Genomic DNA, 16359 nt, shown 5'->3' on the forward strand with positions numbered 1-16359 from the left:
TCTTCCCAAATGCCTGGGAGCCAGACCTGCATTCAGGTCTCCTGGGTAGATGGCAGGGACCCAAGTACTTGAGCTGGGGCTCCAACTCAGGCACTCTGATATGGGGTGCTTTCTTAACTGCTGGGGCATCTGACCCCTGGCACTGCATAATTCTGGATGTCATAAAAGTGATTCTTTGGATTCTTATAGTTGTAGTTCACTCATTTTTATTGCCTTAAGATCCCACTTTATGAATATTCATATATTTCAATTAATTTATCTAATCACTTAATAGTTGGACAGTCGATTTATTTATGCTTGTTTAGAGATTATAAACAATGTCTTCTCATATACAGAGGCAAGAGGTTTTTTGTTTTTTGTTTTTTTGTTTTAGGTATAGACAGAAAAAGAATTGCTGGATTATAGGGTGTCCTCATATCTTTGCTAGAAAAAGTCAGTTTTCCAGTGTTGTAATAATTTTGGAAGGTTTCAATGATAAGTAAGTTCAAATACTTGACAATGTTTTAAATAATTAACCCACTGGTATGTACTGGTACTGAACAGAAAAATGAAGAACAAATGTTACTGTAACTCTCACCTCTGTCCGGGCCTCGACGTCACAGGCAGTCGCAGCCACAGTGAGAGCCGCTCTGCTCTGCACCACGGTGTTGGCCGAGCGCAGAGGGTTGACGATGGCCTGCATGATGCCTCGGCTCTGCACGGCCCCGCGCAGGGGCTCCTGCAGGGCCATGTTCGTTAACACTGTGGCAGCATTGGCAATGGCTCCATCTCGTTTACTGGACAGGATGTTTATTAATGAATCGATGCCATCAGCTTCAGCAGCAGCACTGGGCAAATGAAGTGATTCGGCTGAGTTTAAGAAACAGTCTTTGGAGCATACTACCAGGTTTTTAAAACAAATGAATTCCAAAACACAATTTTAGAAATAAATTAATTTGCCCTTGAGGACCCCAGAATTGAGTACTAGTGACTTAAATAGAGTCTGGGAAAATTTCAGATGTGCATGGATCTAACTGATCCTTTTCCTGCTTCTACAACTTTTAATTACACGAAACTATCAACAACTACTTCTTAGAAATCCTATTGTACTGCTAATTTTTTACTCAGTGATTAGATCAGAAAATTTTATTCATAGAACTATTAAAATGTTCCTGATTGGTAGGAACACAAAATCATAAATAGGAGGAATAAGCAAGCATGGGAATTCATGACTTGAGCTACATTTTTTTAGCCCATATTTCCATTCTTCAAATTAGGTTGCTAACTGTAGTCACAGGTTAACATATTTGAAACCAGCAAATCATTTTGCATGTGAATGTTGCTTTTAACTACTAAACATCAAAGATCAACGTCATGATATTGACAAACAGGCACATACATGTATGAGTACTATATGTATACTAAGTTGTTAAAATTCCTATTTCTGGTATGAAGAGACTACAGTTATCCATTAATACATAAACATTTTTTTCATGATTATAAAGAATAAATTTTCTTTTAAGTATATGATACTTTTTCTAGTTTTTGCTATTTAATTGTTTTATAAACTCACAAGACAATAAAAATATAAATTAAAGCATTTTAATGAGTGGCACATTATTTTATTATATTCCTTAATTTAGGAATTATTTCAAATAAGAGATATTCTAAGCAATATGATATACAAAACATCCTGGTTTCAAACAAAGATTCCAAATTATTTGCTAAAGATTCATTTAAATCACAGTAATAGAAGTCATCTAGAAGATAAAAATATTCAAAACTCCAATAACATGAACATCTCTTTTAAGTTTATATTTGACACTGGTTTTCATTTTGGATCATATTAATAAAACAAAATTGAAAAAAAGAAATGAGGCTATTTGATTTAGTCTTACTCTGTATTCTGATAAATTAAATTTAATTTGGTATTTGGTATGATCACTTAAATTTGCTGATTAGGCAGGAGAACTGGTGATCTCAAAGATAGAAATAATGACAACTATCCATCAAAGAGCAGATAGCCAAATATAGTTAAGGAGCTCGGTAGCTGCCTGTGAAAGGAAACTGTGATTGTGGCACAAAACTGACTTTAAGGAAGTGAATGACAGGAATTGGACAGAAATGGAATGAGTCATGGAGGCAGCCCTGGAGACCTAGGGGTCAACTGGGGTTAACCTGAAGGATCATCTCCCAGGCCTGGCTTAAATTAACCCCTCCCGTCAAGCACACTTTGCTGACACCTAGTTCTGCTATACCCATCCTCTGACCTTTGGCATACATCTAACCTTTCTTGTGGTATTGATGTGCTGTAACTAGGAGCTGGTTGAGGTCTGAGTTGGCTGGAAGTCCCTGATAGCCCCATGCTATCCCTCCACCTGTCGATCAAGATGCTCCCTTTCCCAGAATGTACCTGTTTCATCCAGGACCCAGAAGAGGTGGATGCCCAAAAACATGGACAGTAAGTTCTACATGGAATTTATGGAGGTATAAAATTCATGCATGTAGAGGCACCACTCCCTACTTCATAAAAGAGGCCACCAACCAGTGCTTTTCTTTTGCTGAGGACCATGGCTGGAGGTACTATTCAGGTGCTCTCTGTCTCTCCCATCCCCTTCTCCCTTGGGGGAAGTCTTCTGGTCCATTCATGATAGGCATTTCTATGTGGGGCAACCCACACTCAAATGTGAATGTATGTTTTCTGTCTCTGACTCTTAAGTACATCCTGTTCCTATTACTGCACCTTTGTAAACGCCTTCACTTAGAAATTTTATCTTTGTGTGAGACAAGAGCCTGGACTAGAAATTAAAATATGCCCATACCCACAACAATATCTTCCACTATTTCTCTTGGAGGATATCCCTTAAAATTAAACTTTGGTTAGATGATATGTAACTGAAATTTACTTATATAAAAGTATTGGAAAGGTTTACATTGTAGCAGAAGGGACAGCATTTTTCTCTTCTAGGTGATAAAATATACACTCTTAAGATAATTTCACATTTAATTATCTCTCCTAGTATTAATTGGTGTGATGGTCAATTAGTTTATGAGCAAGGGAAAATTTAGAGGCTCTAATACATTAATTAATCAGAATCTTCTCATATGTGTGCTTTCATATTTTTGTGGTCCAGATACTGAATTAAAAAAAAAACAGCTGCCAACAAAACAATTATGCATGTTTTCTAATTAATACATAAAGATTTTCAAAACTCTTTTTTCCCTTTGACTTGTTTTTCAAGCACTTAAAGCAATCAACCTCTTTTATTGAAATATTTGGTATTTAAAAATAATTATACATGCCCTTGCCCAAATGCCCAACTTCTTTGCTGCTTAGTGGTTGTTTCCTTTCACAATGTTTACTTAAAAAAAAAAAACTTAGAGAATTAAGAAATAGCATATAATGCAACTATTTCAATAGCATCTATGATAGAATCCAGAAAACCTATTTTAAATAGAGGCTGGCATTGTGGTGTAGTGAGTAAAGTTGCCTCTATGGCGTCCATATCCCATATGAGCACTGGTTCAAGGCCCAGCTGATCCACTTCTGACCTAGCTTTCTGCTAATGTCTTGGGAAAAGCAGCAGATGGTCCAAGTGTGTGGACCCTACTGCCTACAGGAGAACCTGCAAGAAGCTCCTGGCTCCTGGCTTTGGTCTGACCCAGCCCAGCTACTGCAGCCATCTGGGGAGTGAACCATGAGATGTAAGATCTCTCTCTTTCTCTGTCTCTCCCTCTCTCTCTTTCTCTGTTAACTCTGACTTTCAAGTAAAATAAGTAATTCTTTAAAGAGTACTTATGTAAGTGCTTACCATTAAATTCTCAGGCTGTCTTTGTGTATATCAAGGAATCTTAGCTTAGTGAAAGAAGCCAGATTCACAAAGAGAAATATCACATTTTCTCTGATTTGTAGAAGCTAATATACATTTTTCAAATCCTTAATATGTATGAGTGAAAGTGACATCTTGAAATTTGATTATTGCTTATAGTCTTGTACATATTTCTGCTGAATAGTGGTCTTTCTACTTTCTACTTGTTGAACTCTTCATTTAATGAGACATTAAGCCTGTGAGTATAAATATATTATCACAAAAATTAGAAAAGAAATGAAGGAGGCAGAAGGGGAAGTATCATCATATTCTTATAATTGTATCCATTAACTACTTGAAACCTGCTGTTTACTGTTTATATTAATTTAAAAATTAATAAATAAAAAGAATAAGTTCCCAAAAAACTGTTTTTCTTATTAAAAAAAACTAAGGAAAATTGAGTCATTGAAATGTAGAGATTTGCATCAGATGTGCCTGGTTTCTTAGCCTTTCTGCTTTGACTTAGCGTCTTTCTTTCTCCCAGATGTAGGTATATTTTGCCTTGGTTAATTTAAATCTCTACTTTCTGCTCTTTTCTTTGCTCTTTATGGAGACAAATGGAAGTACATAAAAATATAGCTGCTTAAAATCATCTAAGATTTGTGCTGGCAATGTGGCATAGCCTCTTAAGATGCCCAACATGCCCTATGGGCTCGGGGTAAAGCCATGGGATGCTCTACCTCTGATCCAGCTCCCTGATAATGCTCCTGGGGAAACAGCAGAGGATGGTCCAAGTATTTAGGCCTCTTCTACCCATGTGGGAGACCTGGATGGAGTCCCAGGTTTCAGGCTGTGGCCCTGACCAGCCCCAGCTGTTGTGGCCATTTTGGGGGTGGACCAGCAGATGGAAGATCTCTTTTTCTGTCTCTTCCTGTCTTTATCTAACCCTGCCTTTGAAATAAATAAATAAACCTAGGAAGGAAGGGAAAGAAAGGAAAGAAAGAAAGAGAGAGAGAGGGAAGGAGGGAGGGAGAGAGGGAGGAAGGAAGGAAGAGAAAGGAAGAAAGGAAGAAAGGAAGAGAAAGGAAGAAAGGAAGGAAGGAAGAGAAAGAAAGGAAGGAAGGAAGGAAGGAAGGAAGGAAGGAAGGAAGGAAGGAAGGAAAGGAAGGATGCATCCAGGATAAAGCCAGGGTAAACAGGCAGCCTAACTTTTCTAAAAAATAAATAAAAAATAAGACACCAGAGAAAACAGTACATAGTGGAAGAGCTCCCTATTGAGAACATTTTGCAGCATATGTGTATATCTGTCCATAATTTGCTATGTGCAGCTCCATTTAAGTCTAAAAACAATAACTGAGACTAAATTATTTTTGGGACTGACTTATTTCACTAAATATATATATAATATATTTACATAAAATAAATATATATAATATATATAATGGTTTCCAGTTGCATCTATTTAGTTGTAAAAGACAGGATTTCATTTTCTATTACTGTATAATATATTATTTCATAGTGAATATATACCATAATTTATTTCTCCAGTAACCAGTTGAGAATTTTTAGTTTAACATTGATTTTGTTTACCTCAAACCCTGGACATTCTATTTTTCTCTGTCTGTAATATGTACACAAGCTGAAGGCTATCATATTTTAAAAGCATAATACAGAAGTCAATCTGCTTTGTTATAAAATCCAGAATTAGGTACAAATGTTTTCACAATTATTTTATTTGATAGTCATAGAGGGAGAGAAGAGGAGAGGGGAGAAGAACAGGAGAGAGGTAGAGAGAGAGAGAGAGAGCGAGAAAGAGAGAGAGAGAGAGAGAGAGAGAGAGAGATCTTCCATCTGTTACTTCACTCCCCAGATGACCACAATGGCCAGGGCTGGGCCAGGTGGAACCCAGGAGCCAGGAACTTCTTTCTGGTCTTCCACATGGGTGGCAGGGGCCCAAACACCCAAACATATGGGCCATCTTCCGCTGCTTTTCCCAGGCCATTAGCAGGGAGATGGATTGGTAGTGGAGCAGCCAGAACACAAAGTGGTGCCTATAGGGTAATGGCTGCACACAGGGGTGGCTTTACCTGCTACACCACAATGCCACCCCCTAAAAATACTTCTGATCATTGCTATCATTAGTCTGCATCCAGATGGAGTTTAATCAAAAGTTTACAATGTAAACTGAAAAACAATAAGCAACATATACAGGAATGTATACAAACATTTGTCTATATCATTTCATATATGTAAATAGGAGAGAAGTTTGACAGATATCTATTGTATCTAATGTATTGTACCTTTAAACTCATCTTCTAATTCCATTTTTCCACATACTTTTTAAAGTTCCTTCATACACATTCAAGAGTTAACTCAACTCTACAGAAACTTTGATAGTAATGAGATTTAATAGTTTGTGTTGCTCTAGTATATCATATGTATCTTATATGTTTATATAACACTATTTAGCACTCCAGCTATTCATAATCAGTACAATGAATGTATCAAAGCATTTTGAAATGACTGCAGCTTAAAAAAGGACAAACACAAACACAGCAACTGCTAACCACACAAACAGGATATTAGTTTTTTAAAAGCCTCAACAGGGGCTGGTGCTGTGGTGCAGCGTGTTGAAGCCCTGGCCTGAAGCGCCAGCATCCCATATGGGCGCCGGTTCTAGTCCTGCTTGCTCCTCTTCTGATCCAGCTCTCTGCGATGGCCTGGGAAAGCAGTAGAAGATGGCCCAAGTCCTTGGGCCCCTGCACCCATGTGGGAGACCTGGAAGAAGCTCCTGGCTCCTGGCTTCGGATAGGCGCAGCTCCAGTCGTTTCAGTCATTTGGGAGTGAACTAGCGGATGGAAGACCTCTCTCTGTGTCTCTACCTCTCTCTGTAACTCTGTCTTTCAAATAAATAAAATAAATATTTTAAAAAAACCTCAACAATAAAATCCTCTCATATGGGATGCTAACTTGCTGCAATGTGGGTCTCATGAAAAATAAATTTTAATACCCCATCCGTAGACTATACTTTGGGGAACACTCAAAGATTCACTTAAATAAGTAATTCCATCACTGAGAATAATGTTTTTAAAGATTTATTTATTTATTTGAAAGTCAGAGTTATACAGAGAGAGTCAGAGAGAGAGAGAGAGAGAGAGAGAGTCAGAGAGAGAGACAGAAGCGTTTCATCCGTTGGTTCACTCCCTAATTGGCTGCAACAGCTGGAGCTGTGCCTATCCGAAACCAGGAGCCAGGAGCTTCTTCCGGATCTCCCACAGCGGTGCAGTAGAAAATGACACCCATTTTCTACTGCTTTCCCAGCAACAGCAGAGAGCTGGATCAGAAGTGGAGCAGCTGGGTCTCAAACTGGCGCCCATATGAGATATTAGCACTGCAGGCAGTGGCTTTACCCGGTACGCCACAATGCCGGTCCCTGAGAATAATTTTTATCCAAGAAACACAGGTCATAGAAATAATCCAACAAGATTTACAAAATAAAAATTTAGTTTTCTCCTTCAGAAGAAATGCAAACTCACGGAATAAGCTTGATGTATAGTTTGGAATTAATGATAAAGTTGTACAGTTATTGTCTTTATTACATAAGATTTTTGATAAGGTAAAATGTTTCAGTCCCCACTCTGATTCCCATTCAGAATTCCATTCTAGATTTCTGATGGTGCACACCCGGGTGGGAGTAGGTGATATCTCAAGTGCTTGGGTTCCTGCCACACACACGGAATGCCTGGATTTAGTTACCGGCTCCTGGCTTCTATACGGCCTAGTCTTCTTTGATGAATGAGCCAGTGGATATCTCTTCCCTCTCTCTATCATTCTGCCTTTCAAATAAGTAAAAATAAATAAATAAGTTTGAAAAAAGGAAAATGGTTTCAGAAAAGTTCTATTTTCTCTCCTAACAATGAAGGTAACTGTGGTTTTCTACTGACCCTAACTGGTAGTTTATAAATGGAGGAAGTTGGGGAAGCGAAAGAAAAAATAGTGGAAGAGTTGAACCGTATTTTAATGAAATTCATGTTAATTTAACATGAAGCACTCCCCAGTGTAACTAAAATAATATTTTGTTTTGTTTTGTTTTTCATTTATTAAACTTTTATTTAATGAATATAAATTTCCAAAGTACAGCTTAACATTATTGAAGGAAATTAAGCTGAAAATATTTCTTATTTCAAAAATTAAGAATTTTCACATTTCCCAAAAGTATTATAAATTAAAAAATGTCAGAGATTTTCAGTGTACCAAAAGGCTATCTGTCTAAATTAGCTAAATGAATTACATTTTTATCTAAAAGTTATAATTGCTTGTTTGTTTCCACTTTCTTTTTTTATTTTATTTTTAGTTTATTTGACAGAGTTATAGACAGTGAGAGAGAGATGGAGAGAAAGGTCTTCCTTCCATTGGTTCACCCCGCCAAATGGCCACTATGGCCGACGCTGTGCCGATCTGAAGCCAGGAGCCAGGTTCTTCTTCCTGGTCTCCCATGCGGATGCAGGCACCCAAGCACTTGAGCCATCCTCCACTGCCCTCCTAGGCCACAGCAGAGAGCTGGACTGGAAGAGGAGCAACCAGGACTAGAACCTGGCGCCCATGTGGGATGCCAGTGCTGCAGATGGAGGATTAACCAAGTGAGCCACGGTGACGGCCCCTGTTTCCACTTTCAACTATTCCTTCATATATTTATTTGCTTAAAATAATTTTACTTCCTTTCCCCTCCTTTCATTTTCGATGAGTGAATCTGGCTATCTTTGTCCTTATACTATGCCTTTAAATGGTTATTTTATTCTTATTAATTACTTTTCAATATTTTACTCATTTTAAGTAAACATTTTCCTGCAAACAATAATGGGTGAAAAGTGTCAATTAAATATTGTTATAGATAAGCCTCCACTGTTGCTTCTGAGATCGAATTGATATGGTGTAACCAGTTAGTTAAAAATTTAGGTGAGTTGGGACTCTTGTCTTTGCAAACTGGTGCTGTCTCTTTAACTGTTTATGTGATATGTCCATGTTCCCAGGATGCACTTGTTGCATCTGGGACCAGAGTGCACACTCATACCCCACCTGAGTTGTATATCTGATGGGGGTATCATTCCCTTCCTTTATAAAAAGAGGTAGAGGTACTTGTAAGTGCCACTCTCATTTTTTCTCTTTCCACCCTGGTCTTGGATAGACCTCTGCTACTCAGAGGTTCTGTTTTTGGTTTTTTCCTCCCTCTCTTGTTTATGGGTAACTCTTTGGCCCACTCATGTTGGGCATCTCTGCATGGGATCGCCCACACTCATGTGTGAATGTGTATTTATTTCCTCACTTCTAAATAAATCCTGTTCCTATTTGTACACAATACTAGTCTCTGCTTAGTGTTTTTACTTCTATGGGAGACAAGAACCTGTATTGGAAATTAATGTATTCATTGCCCACAAAAAATTATGTAAAAACAAACAACAGTAATGGTAACTGTCTACTTTAAGTTATGAGTAATGGCCGACGTCAAATAATTTTTGGTGTGTTTTACACTGTCTTTTTCTTTTTGTCTATATTTTTAATCTAAGGCTATTTTACCCCAAATATCTACCTACTATAGGATGAGCACTGTCCCCAGTGCTTGGGTTATTAACAGTGAATTAAATAAGTAGAGGTTGCTTCCTCATGGTTGCTGGTGGTGGGAAGACAGAACTTAAATAATAGCGGGATAGGTGAGTTACACGTTATGTTAAAAATACTAAGCATCTGAAGAAATGGCAGCAGAGAAGGAGGATGGACAATATGCATGTGTGGGTGCAGTCTAAGCACTGTGGCAATGCTAGGCCTCTTAGCCAAGGTGACATCTGAACAGAGACTTGAAGTGGGTAAGAAAGTGAGCTGCAGGCTTACTGGGACAAAGCATTCAAGCAAGAGGGTGGTGAGTGCAAAAGACATAAGGAAAATACTACTGTAAGTCAAGAGTACTTCCAGAATATATGTTATTGTCTATTTGTTTCACTCTTTGTCATTTTACTCTACATATTACTTGTAACTAAAGGAATTTGTGTTTGGTAATCTTTAAACTACAATTTCACTAACCCATAACTTAAATGTCTGGAAACTTCATATCTCCAGAACTCTCCAAGAAGCCAAATTATGCACTTAGAGGAGAGGCCTCAGGTCATTCTTTATGGCTTTTATATAACATTGACAAAGTTTGATGATCTGATACTCAAGCTTTTTTTTATTTAATAAACATAAATTTACAAAGTACAACTTTTGAATTGTAGTGGCTTTTCCCCCCATAACCTCCCTCCCACCTGCAACCATCCCATCTTGCACTCCCTCTCCCATCCCATTCTCCATCAAGATTCATTGTCAATTATCTTTATATACAGAAGTAAAGATTTCAACAGACTGCACCCACACACACAAGATATAGAGTACTGTCTGAGTAGTAGTTTTACCGTCAATTTTCAAGCTTTTAAGACAGAAGGGATTTGATGGGAATTTTAACAGAGAGGAAGTTAGAGCCTCTCCCAGTCAGATCCACTGACAGCATGGGAGACCTGGACTGAGCTCCAGCCCAGTTTCAACCTGGCTGAGCCCTGGCCACTGTGGGGCATTTGGGGAAGTGAACCGGGGAATGAGAGCTCACTCTCTCTGACTGTGACTCAAATTAATTAACTTAAAAAAAAAAAAGGCCTGTGTATTTTCCTAACAAACTTGAAAACATTTTGAGAGATTCTGTAGTGATGTGGGCTAGGCAGGGAGCTGGTTAAGGAACTAAGGAACTGAGCTACCGCCAGCTGTCTTCTTGAGGCAGCCTCGAACTGCTGAAACCACACCCACTACAGTGTAGATCCAAAATGGCTACAGGCAGGGCACACTCACTTTCCCTTGATCACGGGCTCCCCCATCAAGCACAGGACACCATGATGGCCACACGCATGCTGAGCTCCATGTGGAGATGCCACGAAACTGTCTTGGAGATCACCACGTGCACTGAACCCCATTCACCCAGATTCCAATGAGGACATCACTCTCACCCCTTGAAAGGGGTGACCAAGCTTGGGGAGGGCAGCCCCCTCTCTCTTCTTGAAGGGAGGCTTCCCACTTTTTCTGAGTATGAACTATCTCTTTAATTCCTTTAGATAAATCCTGTCCCATTCTCACACTTTATCTGTCTCTGATTTGATCCTTCTCTCATGTAAGAACTTGTAATAAATCCAGTTGAGTAGCATGGACTCCACAGCAATAATACTGTTGGAAAACAAGCAACTGTGACCCTATTTTTATGAGGGATCCAAAAGTATAAACCAAGACAGAACACATGAAATAGTATGCAAATTATCTTGAAAATATAAACTATTAAATTCAGAATATTTCAAAGTGTGAAATAGAAGATAGTCAAAATGTTCACAGAAATGCAATAAAAGATGTTTATTTTGGTGCAAAATGTTTTTGAAACTCATAGTTCTTTCATAATACTTATTTTCCACAAACTTGCTGTACTGTGTTTCTTTCTTTTTTTTTTTTTTTTTGACAGGCAGAGTGGCAGAGTTAGAGAGAGAGAGAGAGAAAGGTCTTCCTTCCGTTGGTTCACCCACCAGATGGCCGCTAAGGCCAGCGCACCACACTGATCCAAAGCCAGGAGCCAGGTGCTTCTTCCTGGTCTCCCTTGCAGGTGCAGGACCCAAGGACCTGGGCCATCCTCCATTGCACTCCCAGGCCACAGCAGAGAGCTGGACTGGAAGAGGAGCAACTGGGACAGAATCCAGCGCCCCGACCGGGACTAGAACCCGGGGTGCCGGCGCCGCAGGCGGAGGATTAGCTAGTGAGCCAATGTGCCGGCCGTGCTGTACTGTGTTTCTGTACTTACTTTGCACTAGCAGGATTGCAAGTGGTGAGGTTTGCCAAGGCTAGAGCTGCAGCTTCCCTCACCTCTTCATTGTCACTTTTTAGCAACTGAATCAGCTGTGGAATCCCTGCATAGAAAGAAATGTGACTTAAAAATGTATATCCATGTGGACTGGGACACGGTAACCTAAAGTCTTTGTTTCCTGTTTGCTTACCATGATTATTGAAAAGACGTTTGCTGCCCGAACTCTCACACATTACTGAAATAGCTTGGGAAGCAGCAATTTTAGTTCCATCACTTTCAGAACCCAAAAGGGTTACAAGACACTTTTCAACCTCTTGTTCATGAAAGAATTTTCTATTTTCAGCTTTCACAAAAGAAAGGGAAAAATCAGAATTTTACTGCAAAACTGTGTAGGTATTACTGCTCACCCACCCAAAGTATGATAGGAAGTCAAACCATTTACTAGCTTTAGTATCAGTCTAAACTAAACAAGATCTATACCTACTAAACCTTTAGAACACAAAATTATGCAAAATGAATCATGGATGTTGCATTTTCCCCTGTTCTCTTACAGGATATCAATACTATTGCAAAGAAAATTCCAAAACAAGAGGCAACTTTTCAGCTTTAGCAAAACTCACTTAACATCAATCATGTGTTGACATGTATTGCTTAATATTCATATAGACTATCTTCTCACTAAAGGCAAAATCTTATTTGATAGCTGTTTTAAACACAAGCCCCAAGATTTGAAGATGCATTAATTGGTGATCTAGATGCTTAAGACTTCAGAACAGGCTGACACTGTGGTGCAGGGGGTTACATTGCTGCTTGGGACATTAGCATCTAGGACCAGGATGGAGTTCCTGGTTTCTGCCTTCAGCATGGCTGTGACCTGGCTGTTGTGACAATTTGGGGAGTGAACCAGCAGATCGAAGATCTCTCTCTCTTTCTCTATCTCTCTTGCTTCCTGTCGCTGTGCCTTTCAAATAAATAAATAGATCTTAAAAAATAAAAATAAGAAAAAAACTTCAGGTGAAGAGCAGAGGAGAAAACAAAAATAGGTACTAACATATGATCCCAAGTCTCAAGAAACTTGAAGAGTCATAGTTATCTTTTATCTGAATATGCAATACATACTTAAGTAGCAAAAATTAAAATAATTTCTTAAGTCGTAATTCACTTCAAAAAGATAATCCAAAAATACATTTAGAATAGTTTCCTTTATTTCAAAGCAGTTATGGGGCAAGTGCTGTGGTATAGCAGATGAAGCCTCCACCTGCTGTGCCGGCATCCCATGTGGGCACCGGTTCGAGTCCTAGCTGCTCCACTTCCTATCCAGCTCCCTGCTTATGTGCCCGGGAATGCAGCAGAAGATAGCTCAATTCCTGGGGCCCCTGCACCCATGTGGGAGACCCAAAAGAAGCTCCTGGCTCCTGGCTTTGGATCTGCTCAGCTCTGGCCTTTGTGACCATTTGGAGAGTGAACCAGTGGATAGAAGCGCGTTCTCTCTCGCTCTCGATCTCTCTCTCTCTCTCTCTCTCTCTCTCCCTCCTTCTCTCTGTAACTCTTTCAAATAAATAAAATAAATATTTAAAAAGTAAATAAAAACACAGTTATGATTCATTCAATTAGAAAACACTAAATTTGAAAGTAATGTGTTTTAATATGGTTTTGTTTCTTAAACATTATTTCTCTCCTTTAGTTTAATTTTTTATAATGTCAATTTCTTTACCATACATTAAATATTCCCTTAAGCTAAATTGGAGCATTAAAATCTAACTTCTGTTATGTTTATTTTCAGTCTTAAATAGTTGTTATTTTGTGTTCTAGCTAAATCTAAAGAAGTTATTACCTATTCAAGTGTATACTAGGAGAGGTATGTTAAACCAAAGTTAATTTTAGTGCCCAAGGAGTTACCAAGACTAGTGTGGAAAGAAAGAGTTTACAAATAACTCTGCTAAATTATTTAATTTGGTTAATCCTCTGCCTGTGGCAATGGCATCCCATATGGGCGCTGGGTTCTAGTCCCGGCTGCTCCTCTTCCAGTCCAGCTCTTTGCTGTGGCCCAGGAAGGCAGTGCAGGATAACCCAGGTCCTTGGGCCCTGCACCCACATAGGAGACCAGGAGGAAGCACCTGGCTCCTGGCTTCGGATCGGTGTATCTCCGGCCGTAGCGGCCATTTGGCGGGGTGAACCAATGGAAGGAAGACCTTTCTCTCTGTCTCTTTCACTGTCTAACTCTATCTGTCAAATAAATTAAAAAAAAAAATTATTTACAGTTCCTCCAAGATTTTTTTTGCAGATTTGACTTTATTAATAACCTTGATAAAGCTTATAAAATTGACATTCATAAAGTCATCTTTCATGATTAAAATAGAAGAATGTGTGAATGTGTTTTTAGGATGTTAATATACAAGAGGAGAATAATCTGTTAAAACAAGAATCTTTCAAAAATTGCTGATAATAATCTAGGCTATAATGTTTACATGTGGAGCTAATTCATTACTTATGCATATTTTAACTAACATCTTTCAGAATTTTTCAGAAATAATATCAACTAGATTTCCATTTTAAAGTTAAGATATGAGTTCTCTCTTCATTTAATAACAATTCAAAAATTTTTCACAGGTGCACTATCAGATTCAGATGGCACCATATCCTCAAATTTTATACCATGAAATCTAGCCAAAACCGGCACAGGCTAAGTTACTTAAACTAATCATGAACCACATTCTATAATGCTAATATTTTAATCCTATGTTCCTTTTTATTTAACATTAGAATCTAGGCACTCATTAATTGTGTTTCATAAAAAAGCTCAAATAACACTTAAATCTTAAGTATGTGACTCCTAAAATGTTTTAAAATATATGTAATTCTTCATAGTTTTCAGTAACTAATATCTGAAAATTTTCTAGAGTTGTTGATCTAAAATGCTTAGATTTATCATCAACACTTACCTGATGCCACTAAATCAAATTTCCTAAATGTAATACTTTTAGCAAGGATTCTATCAGGAAAATCAGACAACAAAACTAATTTGAAAAGAATAATTTTGGAATATATAATTGTTGCACTCAAAAACAGTGTATATATAATTGTTAAAAATATTTTAAAAAATAATTTAAATAAATTATGTATTTTTTTTTGCTGTACTGGGAATGCTAACTCCAACTGTTCACCAAACCTCAAAAGTATTGACCATAGCATGGCTATAATAGATTTAAAAGATGAACTGACATATTAACAAATTACTTTCATTGAATTTTGAAGTATTTATGTTTTCACTATGCAGATAATAAAGATGGCAACATAGTTATGCTGTTAATAGGATAACGAACTCTGAAAGCAACATTTGTGGGGCTGGCTTTGTGGCTCAGGAGTTTAAGCCACTGCTTGAGATGCTGGCATCCCATATCACAGTGCTGGTTTGAGGTTCAGCTACTCCACTTCCAGCCCAGGTTCCTGCTGTTGTACCTAGGAAGGCTGCAGAAGATGACCCAAGTACATGAGCCCTGCCACTGATGTGTAGACCAGGATAGAGTTCCTGGCTCTTAGCTTTAGCTTGGCCCAGCCCTGACTGTCATGGCCATTTGAGAAGTAAACCAACAGACAGATATAAGATTTCTCTCTCTCTCTCTCTCTCTCTCTCTCTCTCTTTCCTCTTTCCTCTCCTCCCCTCCCCTCCATTCCCCTCTCCTTCCTGTTCTTCTTTGTCTCTCTATCATTTTTTATTCGTTTGAAAACAGAGCAAGAGAAAGGGAGTCAAATCTTCTGATTTACTGGCCCAGGTCTGGCCCAGTCCTGGCTGTTGTAAGCATTTGAGTAATGAATCATCAGATGGAAGATCTCTCTTTGTCTTTCCCTCTCCTTCTGTCATTCTGCCTTTGAAACAAACAAATAAATAAATAAATCTTTTTTAGAAAATGAGAGCTAGAATAAAATGGATTAAAAGATTTATTTTTTATTTTAAAAAGAAGCGGGTAGTTACTCCCACAAATGTTATGGTTGAGGTAGTTCAGAGGCTAAGCTTCAAATGCAGAGACTTCCTCAAATCCCTGTGCTTCCTACCAGAAGATTCACTCTCAAGGATTTATTGGGATATGTAGACATAAAAAACCCTGAATTTTTGTGGAGTCCCCAATCTTTTTAGAGTTCCAAGAATCATGAAATGAGCTTTTCAAATAGATATCTCCTAGGCTATAAGAAAACCAAAGAGAAGCTGAGATAGATAAAGCTTTTAGGTGTGACATTCTTCATTTCTTTCCAATACTCCTTCCTATAGGTCTCAGTTAGCCAAGAAGTCCAGGAATAGAAGGACAACAGAACTGATATGCTATAAGAATTCCCAAGCTGTACTTGATAGAGTATTGAGTAAACCAACTTTTGTCTATAACGAAGCTTGATTCAGAGTCTGTATTTAGGTTCAGCATTTATAATGTGATTTATGAGAAAAAAAAGTTTTGCCTTGAAGAAATTCAGTACTGAATGTTTAGGAAATTCTTTCCATAATAAACAGATAATGATACATAGAGATTTATATATAAATCAGTTAAAACAGTCAAAGCTGTCAACATTTATAACACTAGTGATGTGGGAGAAAAATTAAATCACATCTAAAGATTTATATAACCATAGCTTGTCACAGAAATGAAAACTGGATTATGTAGATAGTATGCACATATTACTTTTCACATCTATAGAAGATGGTACCATCAACTACAACTG

At 38.1% G+C, this 16359-nt stretch overlaps 1 protein-coding gene across 1 annotated transcript in view; it reads right to left on the reverse strand.

Moving 5' to 3' along the window:
• Positions 1–16359, reverse strand: part of LOC133772932 (armadillo repeat-containing protein 3-like) — a 128655-nt gene that overhangs the window by 33468 nt on the left and 78828 nt on the right. The window contains exons 11-13 of the mRNA XM_062210086.1: positions 11840–11992; positions 11647–11752; positions 578–827 (exon numbers count right to left, since the gene is read on the reverse strand). Coding sequence (XP_062066070.1) covers positions 578–827; positions 11647–11752; positions 11840–11992 — 509 coding nt within the window. The remainder of the gene's footprint in view (positions 1–577; positions 828–11646; positions 11753–11839; positions 11993–16359) is intronic.

The sequence above is a fragment of the Lepus europaeus genome, chromosome 13 (assembly GCF_033115175.1).
Source record: "Lepus europaeus isolate LE1 chromosome 13, mLepTim1.pri, whole genome shotgun sequence".
In the NCBI taxonomy this organism is placed as follows: domain Eukaryota; kingdom Metazoa; phylum Chordata; class Mammalia; order Lagomorpha; family Leporidae; genus Lepus; species Lepus europaeus.